General features: G+C 39.1%; 1 protein-coding gene across 12 annotated transcripts in view; it reads right to left on the reverse strand.

Moving 5' to 3' along the window:
- The window catches only part of LOC103155489 (disco-interacting protein 2 homolog A), an 88,105-nt gene that overhangs the window by 13,067 nt on the left and 54,382 nt on the right, over nt 1–20,656 (reverse strand). For 5 of the 12 annotated variants that reach the window (XM_016663599.1, XM_016663602.1, XM_016663600.1 and 2 more), the window contains exons 4-17: nt 19,915–20,034; nt 19,693–19,812; nt 15,605–15,868; nt 12,815–12,952; nt 11,102–11,143; nt 7,789–7,908; nt 5,134–5,331; nt 4,922–5,013; nt 4,062–4,172; nt 2,584–2,707; nt 2,385–2,494; nt 2,070–2,172; nt 1,378–1,442; nt 149–242 (exon numbers count right to left, since the gene is read on the reverse strand). In XM_016663599.1, the coding sequence (XP_016519085.1) occupies nt 149–242; nt 1,378–1,442; nt 2,070–2,172; nt 2,385–2,494; nt 2,584–2,707; nt 4,062–4,172; nt 4,922–5,013; nt 5,134–5,331; nt 7,789–7,908; nt 11,102–11,143; nt 12,815–12,952; nt 15,605–15,868; nt 19,693–19,812; nt 19,915–20,034 (1,701 nt within the window). The remainder of the gene's footprint in view (nt 1–148; nt 243–1,377; nt 1,443–2,069; nt 2,173–2,384; nt 2,495–2,583; nt 2,708–4,061; nt 4,173–4,921; nt 5,014–5,133; nt 5,332–7,788; nt 7,909–11,101; nt 11,144–12,814; nt 12,953–15,604; nt 15,869–19,692; nt 19,813–19,914; nt 20,035–20,656) is intronic. The other 7 variants (XM_016663604.1, XM_016663605.1, XM_016663603.1 and 4 more) reach the window with 4 other exon arrangements.

Raw genomic sequence — 20,656 nt, forward strand, 5'->3', positions numbered from 1 at the left:
ATTTTATTCAACTCAGTAGAAGTTTTTTCTTTCATCCTTCATCGTTGGGAGGACAACAGTAAGGCAACACACAGAAACTGTTTCTTTGGTTTTCTTTTTACAAGTTTAACTGAATTAAGACACATCTTAAGGGAGACCATTTGCTCACCTTTGTACATGTGAACCTTCTGTATCCAGGACAGAGGGTTGACTTTCATCAAGGAGTAGGGAATGCTGATCACGTGCATCCGATTCATGACGCTCTGCCAGGAGAGCAAAAAGGCATCAGATAAGCTACAACACATGTACCAGATGCATCAAAAGGACTGAACATGATGTCACTGTAAAGCAGATTTTATCATTCAGAGCAGCAGAGTTGTGTGTTGGTGATTGCGATTTGCCAGAGAAGGAACCCGGATGTCACAGCAAGTCGACTATAAATAGTGCCTAATACACCCTGCATGTTTGAAACCAATCAGAGCTGCGTCAGTGTGTTAAAGGAGGCAGATTTCTATGAGATGAGACGGTATTCTCCTTTAGGACTATTAGCCTGCATCATTTGCATGCTGATGAAGATCTACCAGGCCAGTCGGGTGAATATATCACATATTTCATCAGCAATTTGAGAACATGCTCCTTTTCTCACTTTGCTACTAACGCTATTAATCCTGAACTTTTTTAGACACTTAAATAATAATGAAGCAGGTTATTGAGCCATGCTTTAACTCAAACATAAACATGGAGAGAACTGTTAAAATCACAGCTTCTAAATGTGAAAAAGACCCGATTTGAACAGGTCTCGAAAATGACTGCAAAACCTTATTTAACAGGTAAAAATGAAAAACAGATCAAAACTAAAGTGGTATTTAACAACTTGTCTCAGACAGCTGTATAAAAACCTGGTGGATCCGCTTTTGAACAGTCTAGTAGTTTCATGTTTTTCCTACAGCAGCTCAGAGGTTAGAAGCACTTTGATAACCTTCTCTGCTCCTCTCACTCTTCTCTGCAGACAGTGACTGTCAGCTGAACAACTCCCAAATCAGCAGTCGTTCCTGTGACTGGGTTGATGATAACAAAACTCCTCTGTATTATTATTATTGTCTGATATAGTATTTTATATTCTAGGAAACTGACATTTAGGTTCGTACTATCTCTAATCATGATCATTAAAACTGACAGAAGAAAAAGTGAACTATTTCAATCTGTATTCAATGAAACTACACAGGGATTCCACTTTATGGTTTGAATTGCAGAAATAAACTTTTTGATGATTTTTCAATTTATTGAGCTGCAGCTCAATCTTTTCACATTTTGTGAAAAGACATTTTTTCACAAAATGTCTTTTGTGAAAAAAGACATTTTTCACAATGTCTTTACAAGACATTGTGAAAAACCTACCGTGAGGACACCATGCCATAATCCTGCTTCGCGTTTAAAGTCCAGAACATTCGTGATAGTTTCACCTATAAATCAAAAAGACCAGAAAGAATTAAGTCTAAATTATGAGGATAAACAATATTTGTGACATTTCATCCGACATGCTCAGTCTTCAGTTGCATTCAAAAACAAAAAAAAAAAAAAATTACTGAAGAAGAAGAGAGCCAAAATTAACTTTTAGAAACAAAATCTGGAGAGTGACTTCAGGCTACCAGTGGAGTTCGGAGTTATTTAGAGCAAAACTGGGACACTGGGAGAAAGGAAGTGCTTTATGTTCTTGTTCTTTTCAAGTAGACCTGATGCAGGTCTGACAGACTGAAACACAACCAGCTGAATGCAGCATAAATCAAACCGTAATTACACCACAGAGGGTATGTGAGCTGCTGAACGTGAAAGGAGGGGTTTTATGCTACCAAATATATAATGAAATATGTATTCAGTGAAGATAATCTGTTATACCTGACCTGCTGTGTCTTTAAGGAAAAGTAGAGCAGGCAGAGCCAATTTATTTTTCACAATATTTACCTTCAACATAATCAGAATTACTTAAGCTGGTTGTAGGTTTACTTGTCTCTCCTCCTAAAATATCCATGTCACAGTAATGAATAAATGATAACAGACCAATAACTCATAGTAAGCAGAGTCCTCCCCACCTTCTGTGTAGCCGCAGGCCTGTGTGAGGGCCTGACAGTGAGCCAGCATGGTTGAATGGGACACGGTTATTCCCATGGTGCTTCCCTCTTTGCTTGTTTTATACTGAATTGAGGAAGCAAAGGAAAAACACAGATAGAAATGTGTTGAAATTTAAAAAGCATGGCTCCTTAACAATTTTAACTAGTAAAAAAAATTGAATATTAGCAAATATTAGCAAAAAAATAAGCAAATAGTATGCCAATTTTGTAATATGAGACATAAAACATCTCTTTTAATAATGCAATTATTGCATTATGTTGTTAAACTGCTCTTACTTCTATATAAGCGATGTCATTGCTGGCTTCCCGTACTGGCGGGTGCCAGTCTTTCGGAGGCTTCACAACATGCTTCCCATCTGTCACGAACCAAAGCAGCCGTGGCCAGCCTGCAGAGACGGAGAGACAGAAATCCTTTCCAGCAAAATGAAACTAACGCCGCAAAGCAAGTAGAAACAAAAACAAACCAAAGTCGCACCTTTGAAAGTGACAACCTCCCCTGTTTGTGCTTTGGGCAGGCCTTTCTGACAAGCATCAGTGGTCAGTGCCAGCGTGACCCCGCAGCTGCCCAACAGAAAGCCAATCTGCTGACTGCCTGCATCCTGGGATAGCAAAGTGAGAGTTGGTTTCTAACAGGAAAGCTTCGGCTATCCTAACAGTAAAATATTGAGACAGTCAACGCAGCCCAAATTTTAACAAGATAAAGCACATTTTAACAATTTTGATGCATTTTAACGTGACACACAAAATAATAATTGGAAAATGTAACAAAAATGAACAAATGCAAATAATAAAAACAAAAAGTGGTGTGCAGTAATCATGAGCCCCCTTTACAATACTATCATTAACTGTTTGTAATTTGATATTAGTATAAATGCAGCTGTTTATGAAGGTCCCAGATTGTTTTAGTGAACATTAGGAAACGACCAGCATTGTAAAGTCCAAAAAACACATTCATTCAGACAGCTACTTTCACTGAGCTTTGATTTTTCAAAGAAGAATGAGAAAAAGTTTTGCACAGTTAGCAGAGAAAACCGCAGCAGACCTGCAGTTTTAATTGTAAAGCATCATGCTGCTACATCTGGAGCATTGACTCAGGCTGGCTGAGTACAAATGCAACACAATCTTGTCCTTCCACTATAGAAACATACACCCCTTTGTATTAATTAGAACGCTGAATGTTCCTGAATGTAGGGAATGAAGAAAACTGAGTGACAGCCAACCGCTATTAAAAAAACAAAAAACTAAGCCCCTGATCTAACACACTCATATTAGATCTGCAAATTATCTTAGTGCAAGAGTCATGCTGGGAAAACTACGCAGCTCAGGGGAGGTAAAGAAGTGGGAGACCAAGAGAGAGAAGGAAAATAGAAGAAAAGAGAGACAGTGCAAAGATAATAATCACAAAGAGAGAAATGACTGAGGGAAACAAAGAGAGGAGGAAGAGTGATCGGTGTTGTCAAAATGAGCCAATGAGGTTTTGGCTCCTGAGAACAGTTGGCCCGTGATCTAATATTTTGACTATAATTACTCTTCTTTTCACCCCACGCACCTTTTATTGATTACAGCCCAGTGTGTGCCAACAGCAAGCTCATAAAGGCAATCAAGAACATCAATTACTATTCACCCAGCGTAGCTAATGTGGATGAATTTAGCAAGGTATGCGCTGATGAGTGCGCTGAAGTGGCATCGCATTATGCCGATCTGTAAGCAAACATGTCAGACACTGCGCTGCTGCTGTGGTGAGATAATAACACATAACTGCAAACTACACGCTCTTTAGCCGTATTTAATAACCAAATAAAACAGAAATGATTCCCGTTAAATACTGTAACTGCAGGGCAGTGCACATCTGGGCTTATTCATGTCCAGCAGGGGTCAGTGCTGATTTGTAAATACTGACAGAAAGTATGAAAAACACAGCCTCAAGAGGTTTTGTTTGTATTTTTGCTTTACCTTTCTGGTCAGCGGGACTTCAATAGGCACAGGGACCAGCTCTGCCAGGAGGCAGCCGTAGAAGGCCACCATGAACATCATGGGGTCATTGTTGGGGAAAACGAGCGCAACCTGGTGGAGAGGCAAACAAGATGTTGAAAACATGGAAAGGTTAGGGCTTGAGTAGACAACTGATCATCAGTACCACAGTGCCTTTCAAATGTATTCACAGTGTACAAGATTTGTCACATTACAGTCACGAATCTCAATTTATTTACTGGAAATTTGTTATACAGACCAGCACAAATGCTAAATTTGTATTTAATTAAAAAAACATGTATAACTTTTTTTCCCCACGTAACATTCACAAACTACTTTGCCTTGGTCAATCACCTGCTCAGGTTTGTGGCTGTCGTATAAAATGTGAGAAAGTTAAAGGGGTGTGAATACTTTTGCAAGGCACTGTAAAGCACTGACTGTAGCATCTGTATTGTATCAGTTTATGAAAATGACTTGTTTTCTCTCCCTGAGAAATAGCTAGCATCATAAAGCCATGATAAATATTAGGTTTTAGTTGGCAGTCGATGTGCTTAGTTAAACACAAAGAATGGAAATAGAAGAAACACCAAACCAATGTTTATGTGAGGTTTGGCATCTATTCATGTATAAACCCCAGAAATGCTATCTTTCCAGCAGTACACTCACTTTGGAGTTTGATAGATTCTGAAATGTTTAAACGATTCTCTGGCTGCAAAGATTACCCATGGCATTTTGAGCATTTCATGCTCATCAAATACATTAGTTATTTCAAGTAGACGTGATTGGATAAATAGCTTTGCATCTTTTCAGAAATGAGCACACAGCTGGATCTCATGACTTACTCTGTCTCCAGGCATTAGCAAAGGCTCATTTCTGCTGCTCAGCTTGTTTAGCAAAGTGTAGGCCAGTTTCTGACTGCGGGTCCAAAGTTTGCCTGCACGAATTAATGCACACCATCAAATACACGCAAAGCATAAGTTCATAAAGAAGAGCTGGTACAGTTTTATATTCTTTACTCCACTGCCGGGCTCGTTCTCCACAGGTTTATGCCTACCGTAGGTGAGTGTGTAGACGGGCTTGCCGGCGTTATCGAGTGCTGTCAGACAGGGGTTCTTTGGATGAGTGGTGGCCCACCTTTGCAGGGCTGCTGGCAGAGAAGGAGGCCAGTTGGTGGCCACCCCGAGAGGCTCTCCCTCCAGGGGGCTCATCTGCTGGCCCTCTGGCCTGGGCTGGTTGGGATCGGGCTGCTGGACTAAAAACAGAGGAAAGAGCATCTTTCTGAGAGGGTGGATTAGTGGATATTCTGAGTATCAGAGCAGAACTAGGCCCTGAGCTGTTTTCAAATCTAACAACCATGTTAGGAGAAAGTGACACAGAAACAGATGGGATTAAACGACAGTGTGTGAGGGAAATGAAGGATGAGAAGTTTTCACAACCATGTATTTATTTATTTATTTTTTACCTTTCAGAGGTTTTAACTGCTTGGGGTGAAAGAATAATACCAGTTAAATTAAATCTTACTGGCAAGTCAGAGCTTTTAAGCAGAGCTTGCAGGTGAAGATTCTTGCCAAATAAAACGATTTTGTTTGGAATAAAATGTGTTCAGTCTGCTGCTGTTTTACCTCTGTGTGTTTTTCTGCTCACAGTAAGCGGATCACCACAGCATCTGTGCCAGAACCAGCCAGCCTTTACAAATACCTGCTGATGAGTTGCTGCTCCAGACAGATTTTCATCTAGACAATGTTTATTCAAGGTGGCAGAGGACCACCCAAAGCACCATGCCAGGAATGTAGGAAATAGATGGACTGGGCTGGTCGTCTGTTTTCGCTCATTTCTTGCCTAATAAGTCCTTCGTGCCGAGTGATCTCAACTGCAAATAAAGTCAAAAAACTGAAAGTGCTCAATTTTGAGATTCTTAAGGCATGACTACTTCAGAAACCTTTTCCAGTAATCTGGGTACTTTTCCCAGGTCATCCTTAAACCTGTAACCTGTCATCTTATAAAACAGATTTATAAGACAGAAATTTACCCCAGAATCTACAATTGTGAGCAGTCGTACTTTTGTTGCTACCCTGAACCTTCCAAATGTAGTTTTGTGAAGGAAAGAAAGCCAAACTTGCCAAATTGCTTGATTATTCTATGCATTATATGTCAGTAATTCCAGTTTTTTAAATTGATCTACAGTTCATATTTTTAAAGATCATATAGCCAAAAAAAAACACACACAAACATTGTAAGTAAGCATATACGAGTCACAATTAGCCATCTCCCTTGTTTTATCAAAGAATACACATTTTAACAAAAGGAGCCTTTTTATTACAGCCAGTAAAGCAGAAGGCCACAACACATTTGGTCTGAAATGGCACCGTCTGGAAATCTCTAATGATAACCAGAGGAGTAATTCTTTCCTTGACAGGAACATGTCGAATGGATCCACGCTCGCTTATTGGCAACACAGAAAAAGAATGAAGTTTGCACAAAAGATAATCTCTGGAGGAAATGTGAAAGAGCTCTGTGGAAATAAACAGGTGGAACAGATGGATTCCTCCTCAGCCAATAAAAACAATTAAAAAAAAAACAACTGAAATCTTGGATTTAAGGGGAGGAACAATGCAAACTTGAGGGAGGGTGACACAAGATGGTTCATGCCACAACTATTCATCTCGAGCGGGGTGCAAACAGCCTGACCACCAAGAGGAGCTCTTTGTGAGCATAAGGTTTCTAAAACCATATGCTTTCTTTGACAGCAGTTTTTACCTTTTGTGTTCTCATTCAAAACTAAATATCTGCTGATGTCCAGAGAGCATTAAATTAATACCCTCTTCTCTAAAGACGATCCTCCTTCTGTTTTTTGCCACGATAGCTTCAGCTGCAAAATCTACTTTTCTGTGAAGAAGAGTGTGTTTTAAGGCAGCTGCAGTGTGACTACAAAATATCAGTTATTTAGATGACAGTTTTTAAGAGTAATGTGCTTATGCATCGCTGTTTAGATCATAGTAGAAATGCTGGTCAGAACCAGAATTTGTATATTTGTATGCTACCTGGATTTTAGTGCTAAGAGGTTACAGTTTTTGGAACGAGTTGTCACTAAACTCTGTGCTGAATTGCAGTTTAACTGGGTTTACAACAGAATGCTTTTAAATCAGGCCATAGGGTGCTGGTTTGTTAGCTCTCCAAGCTACTGGTCTAAGCCAAAATGTGTCTTCACTTCGCTCTCCTCACTGGAAATAACATAATCTTCACTCCACGAGCTTTGATTTACTCCCACCACATACATGTCCATTGTGGACATTGTTTTATATACCAATGTTCCAATTTGTTAAACACAATATTATCACTCTTTCATGACTTTGGCTGCATTTTTAGATGATCTGTACTAGTTTTTTTTTAATGTAGTTATGCATTTTATGTATTTCTGCAAGCAGTAATTATAGGAGAAACAAGCTTCTAAGAGTAATTGGTTCTGAATGGTAGTGGGAATGAATACAACAAACAGTCCAGGAGATTAAGTGTTCCTAAAAGATATGAAGGATATAATTTCAGGGAAGCATAATGGGGAAAAAAAAATCCTTAAGTGAGGTAACTATTTGGACTAGAGATGCAAAACTTGACGAAGAATTATAGGTCAAGAATCAAATTAATAGGCTGGAAAAAATAGTTTCTCAAGATTTGGTTAGTAGCGAAAACAATTACTTTTAGGTCATCTTACCATCTAAAAGCTCCTCGAAGTCGTCAACAAAGAATTCACGTAATGGTGGACGCTTTGGTCTCTTTAATGTATTGAGCAGCTGCTGGATTTTGTTGGAGACACGACTGTTGACAGGAACACCTATAAAATGAGTTTGAAGGGAGTGAGAGGTAAGAAGCGAGGGTAGACGCAAACAAGGCAAAGCAGAAATGTGACAGGAAACAAGCATGAAATACAAAAACCAGGAGGGATGTTGCAGTGGTGGGATGTGTAGATGCGCAGATTGATGAAGCAATGAGAAGAGCATAGATAGGGGGAAAGGTCAGCCTGGTGGTATGGTGCAATTTAGAGGACAATGAGCTGTCACACTGGAGCATGACAACAAAACAAGAGGAACCGACACCTGGAGGTCAAACATTCAGCCAGGAATCTCTAAAAATACGAGTAAACCTCACAGAAAAATAAATGTAAAAACAGCGCGCCACCTCCTGCTGCCTAGCAACACAGATGTCCTCTCTGTGGCATGTAAATTATAAAATGTCTATAAAGGTGTCCTTATTACACACACAGAAACAGATCACAATCATTAGATCATTAGTTTGAATGTACATAAAAAAAAATACACGTGTATGCTTTTCACATGGTATACATGACCACACTTTAAAATCAGATGCAAGAGCAGGCAAAGCACAGAGACAACAGACTGAATACAAATGAGGACTGATGTCCTGTTAGATTTTCTTCAAGTACTGCTTGGTCTCAGACTAGATTTATCAGACAATACATTCACCATTTAATTTCACCCTTAAATTATGAAAAGGGGGGGCTTTGCTAGACATTCCAGACAGCCAAGGGAGCTGAAAGCCACAGCTGTACGCAGCGTGCTGCATCTATCTTATAATAAAAGCCCAGAGTAAGACAGATGCTGCCTCCTTATGTGGGCACAGATGTACTGGGAGTTAATGTGTGGGGGTCAGCAGCCCCTGATTGGCCAATTAGGAAGTCCTGATGCTCACGGGACATAAATCCCACCAATTAATGAGCCCTGATCACTAATATCAAAGCCAACCAGGACCCATCTATTAAAGCACTATAATTAATCTGTATATGACTTTGGTGATTTATGCCTCCAGGACTGGTTTTGGCTTAAAGTAAAGGAAAATGTGACATCTTTCAACAGAAACTTTTTATTGCATAAACTAACAAACCCAATGTATAATAAAGATGCATTTAAGGAATAACAACTGTGTTCTGCTATATTTCAATTGCTGCTAACAAACCCAAATAAACCAACATGTGTTACTTCCATCTGTCAGAAATATTTTAAGGTCCTGAGCGTGTCTGCGGGTCTGAGCCACAAGACTGTTCCAACCACTTCTGACACAAAAATGGCTCATAAATACATAGTTTCATTTTCCCCATATTTGTTGGTGCAGATAGGTTTTCTAGTTTTCACAGTATATTCAAACAGAAGACGTCTGATTTGTGTAGGTGCATTTGATGCGTAGACCATTTTCAGCCAGGGATTATAATTATACTAAAACCGCAGTGCCCCCAGGTTGTAATTAAAATGCAGCATTGCTCCAATTTGGAAATGTTTATTATGGTTCCAATTGAAACCAAGGGCATAAATTAATAAAATAATTGAATATTTCACAGCTGTTTTTAGTATTTTCTACTAGAAAGCTGAACACATATAAAAAACAAATCCGTCCTTGAAACATTTGGACTAAAGAGGGAAGGAAAATAAGATCAAAATGGATATGGATTTGTTGGCATACCAAACAACAGGCAAGAGGCACTTTCTTTGTTGTTTCAGGCCAATCCGTTTGTGTAGCATTTATTGCTAAAAAGATCAAGCTTGTGGTGTGCCCAATTTGTCCTGCCAGTCAGAGCTCTGATCTCCGAATGACGTCACACCCAAGTTAAGCCTGTTCTAGTTGCAAGTCGGAAAAGCACAAAGATATGCTATTTGTTGTGGTGCTAAGCATATTCAGCAATATAAGCCGATTGTGCCATAACAATGTACAATATTTCTCTCAGTAGTATGTGAAGTATCTGAAGAGTGCTACTCACCACTGGTTTTAACAGTTTAAACCAGTGGTTTAAACAGTTTAAACCAGTGGTTTAAATAGACAAACTGTCAAAAGTGCTAATAAACAGTTTATACCTGCAATTTTCACTACATTATTAAATCCACAAGACCCACATTGGATCCAGAGCCAGAGACCACTCAGAGACTTTCTTAATCAGCATTTTAACTTCTAGAAGCTTTACTTATGACTGACAACAGAAAAATCCAATTTCTGAGCATAAAGATGACGCACCATTAGTCTCATATGTCTAAAACAAATGCTTCCAGTAGAATTAAGAAGGCTCCACATGTTTATATTTGGCATGGTAGGATAAAAAAAAGTTTCCCTCCCAAACAACCATTTGACATGCAGGCAGCACCTGGAGGAGACTTGGTGATCCAAAGAGGATGTTCTTTGCTGCCTTTCTGTGAAGATCAGCTGCAAATATTTTATTTACCTCCCTTGCCATCCTGCTCACTGTGTGTAGTAGAAACATAAATATGTGTCCTCATCCAATAGAAACTGGTCAGATGTCATATTTAAACCAAAGAACCGCTGAAAAGCTACTGATAAGTAAGACGTTCCTAGAAAGTCAACTTAAAAGTTAAAGCATAATTGGAAAAAAAAATGCTTGGTTACCAATAATTGTGCCACATATAATCTTTTTTTTTATTTCATTTTCCCACTGAATACATTTTCAGTTTCAAATTGTTCTACTGCAGTAAAACATTGATTTAAATGTAGACTTGTTACAAACCCCAACTAGCGAGTGCAGAAAGACTGAACTCAACGTGTGGCTAATGAATGAGTTTTAAAATGGAACCAGTGACTGACAGCCGCCCTCGCTGAAGCATCTGCAGAGCTACAGGCTAACCGGCTGGTGTCACACATTGCGGTGAGAAACATAGACTGATGGCTCTGAGCTTTATCACTTTGAGCGAAGAAACCAGAATGCCAATATGTTAAATATTCACAAGGCCAGATGACCAGTTACATCTGTTTACACTGTCTTCTTCTGCAGAAATCAGCTGGGTTAGACGAGGCTAAAAACACAGTCAAGGGAGCACACTGTATTCCACACTTCAGCTTTTCAAATGCTTTTACAAAGCAAAGCGGCAACCTAACAGCAGAGGCAAAGGCAGAACCACAAAAACACACACACACACACACACACACACACGCACGCACGCACAAATACACAAGCAGCTTAGTGCTCAAACACCAGCCTGCCACAGAACTGGAGGAACAATTATAAATACCATCGATTAAAGTCAGGGATCCGTCACCTCCCCACTCACAGCCTGGAGGAGAGACATATCAACGTGTCAGTGAAACAATCCTACCAAGCTTCTGTGCTTGAATGTGTGAGAAATCTACTGGCTGCTTCGCAGAGGTTAGACTGTGATAGCAAACAACAGAAGGAGAAAACATGGCAATGAATACGTCTTATGAATGCACTCATTGAACAGCTACCTTCACTGCAGAGCACCGGGTGGGTGAAGTGATGTTTAGTATTTGTTAGCAGATAGTCTGCATCGGTAGAGTGAGGCTCTGCTGACTCTGTGCTGTGGTTTATAAGTTGTCATGTTATTAAAATGCTGATGAATGACTAACAGAAAGAAGAAAGGAATGACAGGAGGATGATGGGTCCATTTTCACTATTTGACAGGGTTGACATTTTCTGAAGAAAACATTGTTTTACTTTAATTCTCCTTGCTTTTTTTTTAAGATGGATACAGTTTGTTACATATTATTGATATGAATCCTAAAAACACTGCAACAGCATTATGTACATTGCTTGCTAATAAACACAGATGTTTTACACAGACAGACACCATCCTCTGTTTGTAAGAGAGTTATACCTTTAAGTGCTTTGAGAAAGTGTTAATAATCCTTGAGTGTTTTAACACTTTGTCAAATTACAAACACAACACTAATGCATTTCAATGAGATCTCATTTGATAGACCATCACAATTAGTGAAGAATTGCAAAGTGTGTGGGGGGGGGAATCATAGTTTTCAAGAATTTAAAACCTAAATCCACTTGGGAATATTTGGCAAAACGTGAAACTTCATTGGCAAAGATGTTCTCTGTCCAATCTGACTGCAAAGAAGAATGAGCAAAAATTCAGTCTCTAGATTAGTGACTCTATAAAACAATGACTCAGGGGGGGGGCTGAATGCATGCCACACTTTTCAGTTTTTGAATCACAAAAATATGAATATGATCAGAAAATCAGTATCCTTTACTTCTTTTCACTTCACAATTATACTCTACTGTTTTGGTCTATCACCGAAAACAATACTGAATGCACCATATAGCACTTTAAAAACAGGTTTAAAACTGCAGCATAGTGCTGTACAAAAAATGATAACAAAATAAGTTGATGGAAAAAAAAAGTGACCAAATGTAGAAAACCTAAAAGAGTATGTATGCTGTGGAAAGTACTATTTATTTAAGCAGCACATCAAAAGATGCACATTAACAGTGATTAGTACATACAACACTAACACGAATAATTAGCTACTCTTGCATCACATCATAATTTTCTATTTAAAGCACTGACTCAGTTTCGATTGACAAAGATTTTGCTCAAAGTCCCTTAATTGTCTGTTTAAAAAGAAATTATTTCCTTCTGCTGATAATCATAATTACCTCGCCTTGGTTAGGCGAGGTAATTATGATTACCTCGCCTAACCAAGGCGAGGTAATCATTAGTAACAATATTTGCAGATAAATATTGTTACAATATTAGTAACAATATTATTAGTAACAATATTTGCAGATAAAATTGCTGTGACGTTTCCAGAGGGATTGGAGAGGCTGTTACCATGACACATTGAGAGGGTCAGCTAGCGGGGTCAGTTGTGCCTGTCAGAAAAGCCGACGGGTGGAGGGCTGGACAGAGGGACAGACAGCAGGGAGGAGATGCTCTGTGTGTGCGAGTGAGGCTGAGGAGGAGGAAACTCACCATCTGCGGTCTCCATCATGCTGGCATGGTGGTTGTAGCTGCGGGAAACGCCTCGCACCGAGCCCACCTGGGGCCGCTCCAGGTGAATCGAGGAGCGCTCGGACAACCCCGTCACGTCGGGGGGTGCTGAGTGGTTATCTGCGATGAGTGGGGTGTCTGGGGTTAAAAGGTCAGCCTGTATTTTGGGCTGTCATCATGAAACACTCTGTCCTAACACATTTGTGTTTTGACAGAACCTAGAGGCTGTAATGATGATTCATTTTAAGATGCGACTCCTCAGAAGATCAGGAGAGGATGACAGCTTTATTGAAGGATTTTTTAGCTGAACGTTTAGGCTGATCAGAAAACAAAGAACATGAACATTCAGTGTTCAAATGACTCTCTTTAACATATTAAAGTTTAACATTTGCTCAACAAAGGACCTCCATTTCTGAACAAACTCTTTGTCTTGGTGATTTGTGATGCACCAAGCTGTCAGGCAGAGATTGAAATAGGCCAATTTTTCCTTCATCAAATCTTGAAAAATCTTTTTTATGCATCAATTAAAGGCATCAAAACATAAAACTGCTTCTTTTTTGAGCTGCAAACAGATCAACAGCATGTTTTGTGATGCGTTTACATTGAAATGAAATAAAGATTTGGGACAATTAGTTTAGTTCTAACACAGACTTCACATTTGATTTGATTTGATTTATTTTATTAACATTTCCCTGCCAGGTATAAATAGTGGGGAAAAATACCTAAAATCACATGTCCGTGGACATTATTACAGCCTTATTGCTAATTAAGAAATGTCAATAAGTTTTGCAAGTATCAACATACTTTTACTTCAATATATGAACCCAATGTTATCTATTTAAAATGATTAATACAACTAATTGCTACGGTTTCTAGATAATGTTAATAATTAGTAGAGAGTAGGCAATTTAAAAATACCGTTTGTAATCTGGTTCCAAATCCCTGTGTAAGTGCTACATCTTTAAAACTCTTTTGTTTTGTTTTTTCCCCCACATATGCACAGCAGTCCTGAAACATCTTAGAGATGATCCAGAGGGGTGGAATGTGGGAATACACATGGCTACGGGATTGGCCCCAGGCCTCTTGTTGGTATTTTCCACCAGACCGCAGAGAAAAATGTGTGGAAGATGAGGAGGGAAGAGACAACCTCCAAACATAGCAGCAAGTCTTTAGAACTATTTACTGTGGCAAAAGTGCATGCTGATAAGTCACAGCTTATTGCTTTTATCTGCTGACCTATATTTCCACTTAGAAAAATAGTCATGAGCCTAGTATTTTGATTAAAATGAAGCATGTTTCCAAAGTGTGAAATTAAGACTCTTGTTCTGTCTCTTCTACATATTTCTGGCTCAGTGAGGGGTGTCCAGAAGAAAATCTCCAGCTGTTAAAAGTACGTGTGGCCAACCACGGCACAAAAATCACATAACTTGTGGTCTTGTCAGGAAAAATAGTTAAAAAATGTAGTTAAATTAGGTCAAAATAAAATGGATTGACAAAATAAATAAAAAAATGAAGGTTTTGAGGTTGAACTGAGGTATTAAACAGATTTTTTTTGTTTTTCCAAGTGTTGTGGTGTAATAAAATAAGAATGAAAATAAATTGATGTCTCAATGGTTATGAGTCCAAAACAACTGCATCATCAGCATTTCTCTTGCGAGATGTGCCTTAAAACCCACAAATCCTGCTTCTTGTGCATTTCCATCCAACACAACTTTCAGCTGCTGCCTTCCTGTGATGGTATATCAGCAGTAAGTGTCTCGTGGAAAGGTGAGTGATACACATACTGAGTATTTAAGGGGGGAGAAGGAGCACGCTAACATTGGAAATTTATTTACAGCTTCAAACAGCAGCAACCACTCTGGCTACTTTATGACACAAGCAACCTTGAGCAGGAGAAGACGGCTTTATCGTGATAGAACATGGCCGAGCACAGAGTCACACCGGCAAACACACAGACGAGGCCAGAAGAAACCAGATCGTGATGAAACACTGACAGCGATAAATATAGTGAATCTCATTAAACAGCTCTGTTATGGCAACCAGAGCAAGCTGATTTGGATTTGGCTGTGATACGACAGAGAGCTTCTTCACATGACTAACAGTTAGACAGTGGTCACTAATTTGAAAGATGTGATTTAAGCCCGTCACACAATAACTCAACATGAAGATTTTTACCTTTCTCATGTTTTAAAAAAAAGTGCTGACTAACCCAACAAACTTCAATTAAAAGGACTTCTTAAATGAAGTCTTTTACAATTGTGCATTCATTGCTTTACAAACATATGAATATTCCTTCCTATATTCATGTTACAACCACAAACTTCAGTGTGTTTTATTTGGATTTTTGGAAGCAGGCAAGTCTCACAACTTTCTGACCTACATACTGAAACATGTGTGTGGCGAAAACACTAATTTTATGGTGAATCACAGTGGTAGCAACATCCCAGCAGGGCAACAAACATAAAAATCCACCCAGACTTACAGTAGGAAGAGTTTGTGGCCTAGTTGAAGTCCAGACCAAAATCTAACTGAAATTCTTGAAGATGGATTATCACAATCTCAATCTAACCTGACTGAACTCAAGCTGTTTTGCAATGAAGAATGGGCAGAAATGTTTGGTCTCCGTTGTGTAAACATTGCTTTGTGTTGGCATAAAATCCCAGTAAAACACACTGAAATTTGAATGTGTTATGGTCCAAGCAATACTTTGCAAATCACCGTATGTGTGTGTCGCCGCATCTGCGGAAATAAACACTGAGATATGAGACTGACCCAGCTGGGTGTGTGCCATGAGGTCTGCTAGCGCGGTCGCAGTGGCGTTGGCGTTGAGGGCAGCGTGAGCGGCGCTGTTGGTGACAGATCTGCCTCCTGGGTGGGATGAGGTGGATGAGGCTGAGGAGGAGGTGGACGAGCCCTGGATGACCCGGTTGAACCAGTGCTCGACTGCTGCGTGGCTGTGACCCTGATAGGGCGTGGATGTGGCTAGGCGTCCCTGCCGTCGCAGTGAGCCCTCATCTTCTGACGCTGAGGAGGTGTCTGCGTTGAGGAAGTCAAAACAGAGCCGAGTCAGAAGAGCAGGAAAGAAAAAAGAAGGAGAAGAAAAAAAAACACCATCCATGCAGTCATGAGGGGAAAATGGAGGAAGATGAAATGGGATGCCAACTGGCTTTTTGCAGGAATCTAATGACTTTCAGTTAAAAGTTTATAAAAAAAAAAACAAAAATATTTGACTTATTGGGTCTCTGTGTAGTGCAGAGGGTAGAGGTCACAGTAGGTAAAGGTCACTGATTTAAAAAAAAAAAAAAAACTAATTTAAGAATAATCTTTTTCCTGTTTGAGAGCAATGCCAGGTCCTGGTAACAATCTTTGGTGTGAAAGTTGTCACTGAGTAAAGACAGTTCATGTTCGATATCAGGAAGGTGTTTCACATCACATCTTCTTTCCACTGAGCTGCGTGGAACAGATCAGTTCAGTTCATGACGCCATTTTGTTTGTTTTAAAAGCAGCTCATACAACCGACACTTGCCGCACCATTCCTGGTCCTCCCTTCAGATGAGCTAACACAAAAAACAAGTGTCTAGGTACGGGCTTTACTTCCTTATTGAAAAAACTGGAAGAACAGTCCAATACTATTTTGCTATAGAATACATTTATGAACAAAATACATGAGGGCATACAAGTTCAGCTTTAAAAAAAAACATAAGTTGAGTTAAATCAAAGCCAGTTTCTGTGTTTAGAGGCTACAGTGAACAGTTGGTCTCATCAAAAATAAACAGGAAAAGCTTCAAAGCAACATCAGGATAATTCAGAATGAATACATTCATTTTCATCTTCCAAACACATCTCTGCTTCAAATGCTTTTCACATAGATTGAAAAACAGAAGGGCTTCTTTTGACTGATGTTCTGCAGACATGAGTTCAACAAAAGGACTAAGCAATAGAAAAAAAAAAAAGATTTTAAAAAGTTTTAAAGGAAAAACCAGAGTTTTCCAGCCATTCCTCTTTCAATGTGAAAACGAGGGCAGGTTTTAAAGACAAATACAAAAATCCTTCAAACATCTTAAAATATTAGATGAAATGCTTTGTTATGCTGTGCATAACAAAGCATTAATGAATTACAAAAACTACCCACAGAGAGCGAGAGGCAGGCATTAAGAGAACAGAAGGGTTTAGAAGACGGATTTCGACCCTGTGTGTGATCAGCACATGCCTGATGGATATTTCTTCTCCTAAAACGACTTCAGATGATTATTCTTTCTAATCACCCACAGAATATATTAACAAGACAAGTCCACCAGCTGAGACACTATTAAGAACCACTGCTGCTCGCTTTAAGCTGATATTTGGTTTTGTCGAGGCTGTCAGAAGAGGGACGGAGGAGGTGGAATTAGAATGAACCAATTTAATGTCTGTACCATCGCACGGCTCATGCGGGTTATCTCACATTTATGATTCTGTTTGTTATCCCTCTGCCCGTCTCTGCTCTCTCTCACTCTCCAGTAACTTTGACACAGTTAGGCGAGCGAGGGAGGGAAGGAGAGGGTCAGGGAATAAATTTAAAGTAGAAAGAGGGAGGCTGAAGGAAGAAGGCGTATATATCACCAGGAGACAACATTATGTACAGAGAGAAAGTGTCTGGGTCAGGTAGACAGGGTTGTAGAAGCAGACATAAGTACATACAATAAAAAAGGAGGTAAAACAGACGATAACCGAGACCTCAGTTATTGCACCAGTGGTATATGTCTTCCCGCAAACAAACAGCAAAACAGTAAAACTCCTATCTGGTGGTAAACAATGCCAGAGGAAGCACCTCTAAGAAAATGGGAGCATCACTGAAAATATGTGCAAAAATTAACATTCAGTTTCCTTATAATGATAATTTCAATCTTTCTTAAGCTGAATGCACCTGGTTAAGAAATATAGATAATCTGCACGACTATTTTTCCCATCGCAACAGGAAATGAAATGATGTAGAAACTGAAATGATCCAAGTTTCTCTAAAGAGTCACTGTAGATGGTTATGCTGCTGCACAATGATGCAACAGCAGTATGTAGTCAGAAAGATACTGAGGAGAAAATTGATTAGGGCTGAAATATTTACATTTATTTATCAAACAGCGGGTGGGCCATTAGAGAGCTTTCTACTGTTTTCTTGTGAACCTCAAATTATACTAGAAGTAAATCAAACACCTTCAATCTTTTATGTTCATCTGTCTGTTTCTTATACTTTCACTGTTCACAAAGAACAAAGATTATTGAACAAAAATTTTTCAATAAATTATAATATTTTGGCGATTCCTGCTTAAGAGCTGAAATAACAGCTTTTCAAAGAATAAACTGTGGTCTGTTTAAAAATAAAGTCAGAGGAAAAAGAGGCTTTCTGATACGTAAACAATTGCAAGATCTGAAGAGGTGTCAGCTGTCTATTCCTGCTGTGAGACAGCGAGAGAGAGACTGACATAAAGCAGATAACAGGAAGGTTGTATAGAGAACAACAAAACTTCTCAGTTTTATCCATGTGAGCTTCTGACCTCTTTTATAACCTCATGCTGGAACTGGAATTGTGTTGGAAATCTATGCGCACAGAGATTGCTCTTTTTATACTAATTGCGCTAATTGCTAATATAAAATTCTAAAGAAAGTCTAATATGTTTTCTCCAAAACCGGTTTTGATTAACAAAACTTTGATTTGAGCCTGTTTTCTCACATGGTGATGTGATGTCACCTTTGGTCCTGATATAAATTAAAACTAATTTCTTATCATGAAAGGAAGGCTAAAAAAATACTTCCAATGCTGCTCTAATGCCTCTTTGTGCATCAGTTCTTAAATGGTAACACATAATCAATATTGAAGGGTCAAAGCTTCGGGAAAACCTGAAATTGTGAAACCAGACACAACACTATGATGGATGCATGTTTAATTTAAACTAAACATGTTGCCACAATTTCTGTTTATGATCTGGGCACAGGAGGATAAACTGAATCCAATGAATAGGAACACGGCTGCTATCACAACTAAACTTGGCGGGAGCACTCATACAACCTTGTTTGATGCAAATTTACTCCTGAAATTCTTAGACTCATGGCCATCACAGAGGACAGGAGGATTTCAGAGGTATTGTCCAGCTTGTCAAGAATACCTTAGTCGTAAAGTATGCTCTTGATTTTGTAATCAAACCCACATACCTCAATGGAGAACAATAAAAACTCCAGAGTTGAAGAATCTTTGAAGACATTCACTCTTTCTTTTCACTGTTGAAGATCTTCGTCTGGTTATTTGTTCCTCTGTTATGTCCTCTCTTTTAATTTAAGCCTTCATGCTCCAGCTCTCCCCCTCTCCTTCCACCCATACACCAATAATAAAAGGCACATCAGCGTTTGAGACATTTTTAACAAATCAAACACAAATTGTTCACTGAAGAATTAGAAGAAATATGAAAGTGCCAAGCGGGGCCTTGAAAGCAGAAAGATGTAAGAAGGAAATAAAATATCGAAAACTCAAATGAATTAGCCCACACAATACAAATAGTTATGAAAGCAGGCAAAAGGTCGACATTGAGAGACGAAGTTAAAAATCTGATAACGCCTCCGTGATGCGGCACATGTGGGAAGGTCGGCCTGGGAACACGACGTCAAGAACTGAGTCCTTTGTCGTCACAAAGAATGAACACATTCATCAAACTACACACTTTCTTTCCAGAGGCAAATGCTTGGCAACATCTTTATTAATCACTAGAGCAAATCAGGGTCACCATCCCACACTCCAGTGCTCATGGGATTGATGAAGCTCCAGCGAGAACACAGATCTCAAACATGAGGAGTTCACTTTAGCGCAGGTAAAGGTGGAGAAGGAGACTCACCAGGTGGGGTGCACGCCTCGACTGAAGACTGAACTAATACAGATCGTCTCTTCGAGGGCATTGGCATTTTCCTCTCTTTGTACTTTGCCAAAGCAGCTTGGACGGCCTCTGTGTGCAGATCTATGGAAAGGTGTTTGTTTTAGGTGATTGAAGAAAAGAAACAGTCAACATTTTGATTTTTCAGAGATTGAGCTTTTTTTTGTTTGTGTGTTTTTTTCTTACCAGATCTGAAGCGCTCATCACGGGCATTGCCAGCCCGGGACTTGTTGTGTTTGGAAACTGGTAGAACAACTTGGGAGGAGGCCTGGATCCTGTTGTCAATTTGCAAAGATGGATCTACGCCTGCAGACAAAACAGAACTGAAGTTTACAGAAAGAAACAAAACATCAATTGAATAACGTTACATTAATCAATTTACTGAATGTCCCCTTAATGGAATTGAGTGTGCCAATTATTTTTCAGCCAGATCTATTTTTTGTTATATAAATGTAATCCTTTAATACTTAGTCTGCTTTCTGTGCATTTATCAATTTGAAAATTTGAAAGTATTTGACTCAACCAGTCTAGTCTCTCTTACAGTTTTAAAAACTAAACCAAAGTTTTCCAAATAAAGTAAAAGCAGATTTCACAGAGGTACCTGAAAGGAGATGATTAGATACCAAGAGTGTCAAGAAGGAGCACACATTAAATATGTACTAATTAGCATCAGAGGTGAAACCTAAAACCACCGTTTCAACACCAATCTCCCAATCACTGGCTTCACTTCTTCTGTGGCTAAAGTGTTCACACACTTTGAACATGCTGCATCATTCCACACTCGATGGAAACAATGACCTTCAGTGTATTTTACTGGGATTTTATTTTAACTTTTCTTTAACACATGAATATCTGAAAAGTGAAGCTTTATCACTGACCTGCTTTCTTATTGTAGAGTTCATTTTTGTAACCCCTATTTCTTTACAGC

The sequence above is a fragment of the Poecilia formosa genome, unplaced genomic scaffold (assembly GCF_000485575.1).
Source record: "Poecilia formosa unplaced genomic scaffold, Poecilia_formosa-5.1.2 Scaffold431, whole genome shotgun sequence".
Lineage (NCBI taxonomy): Eukaryota > Metazoa > Chordata > Actinopteri > Cyprinodontiformes > Poeciliidae > Poecilia > Poecilia formosa.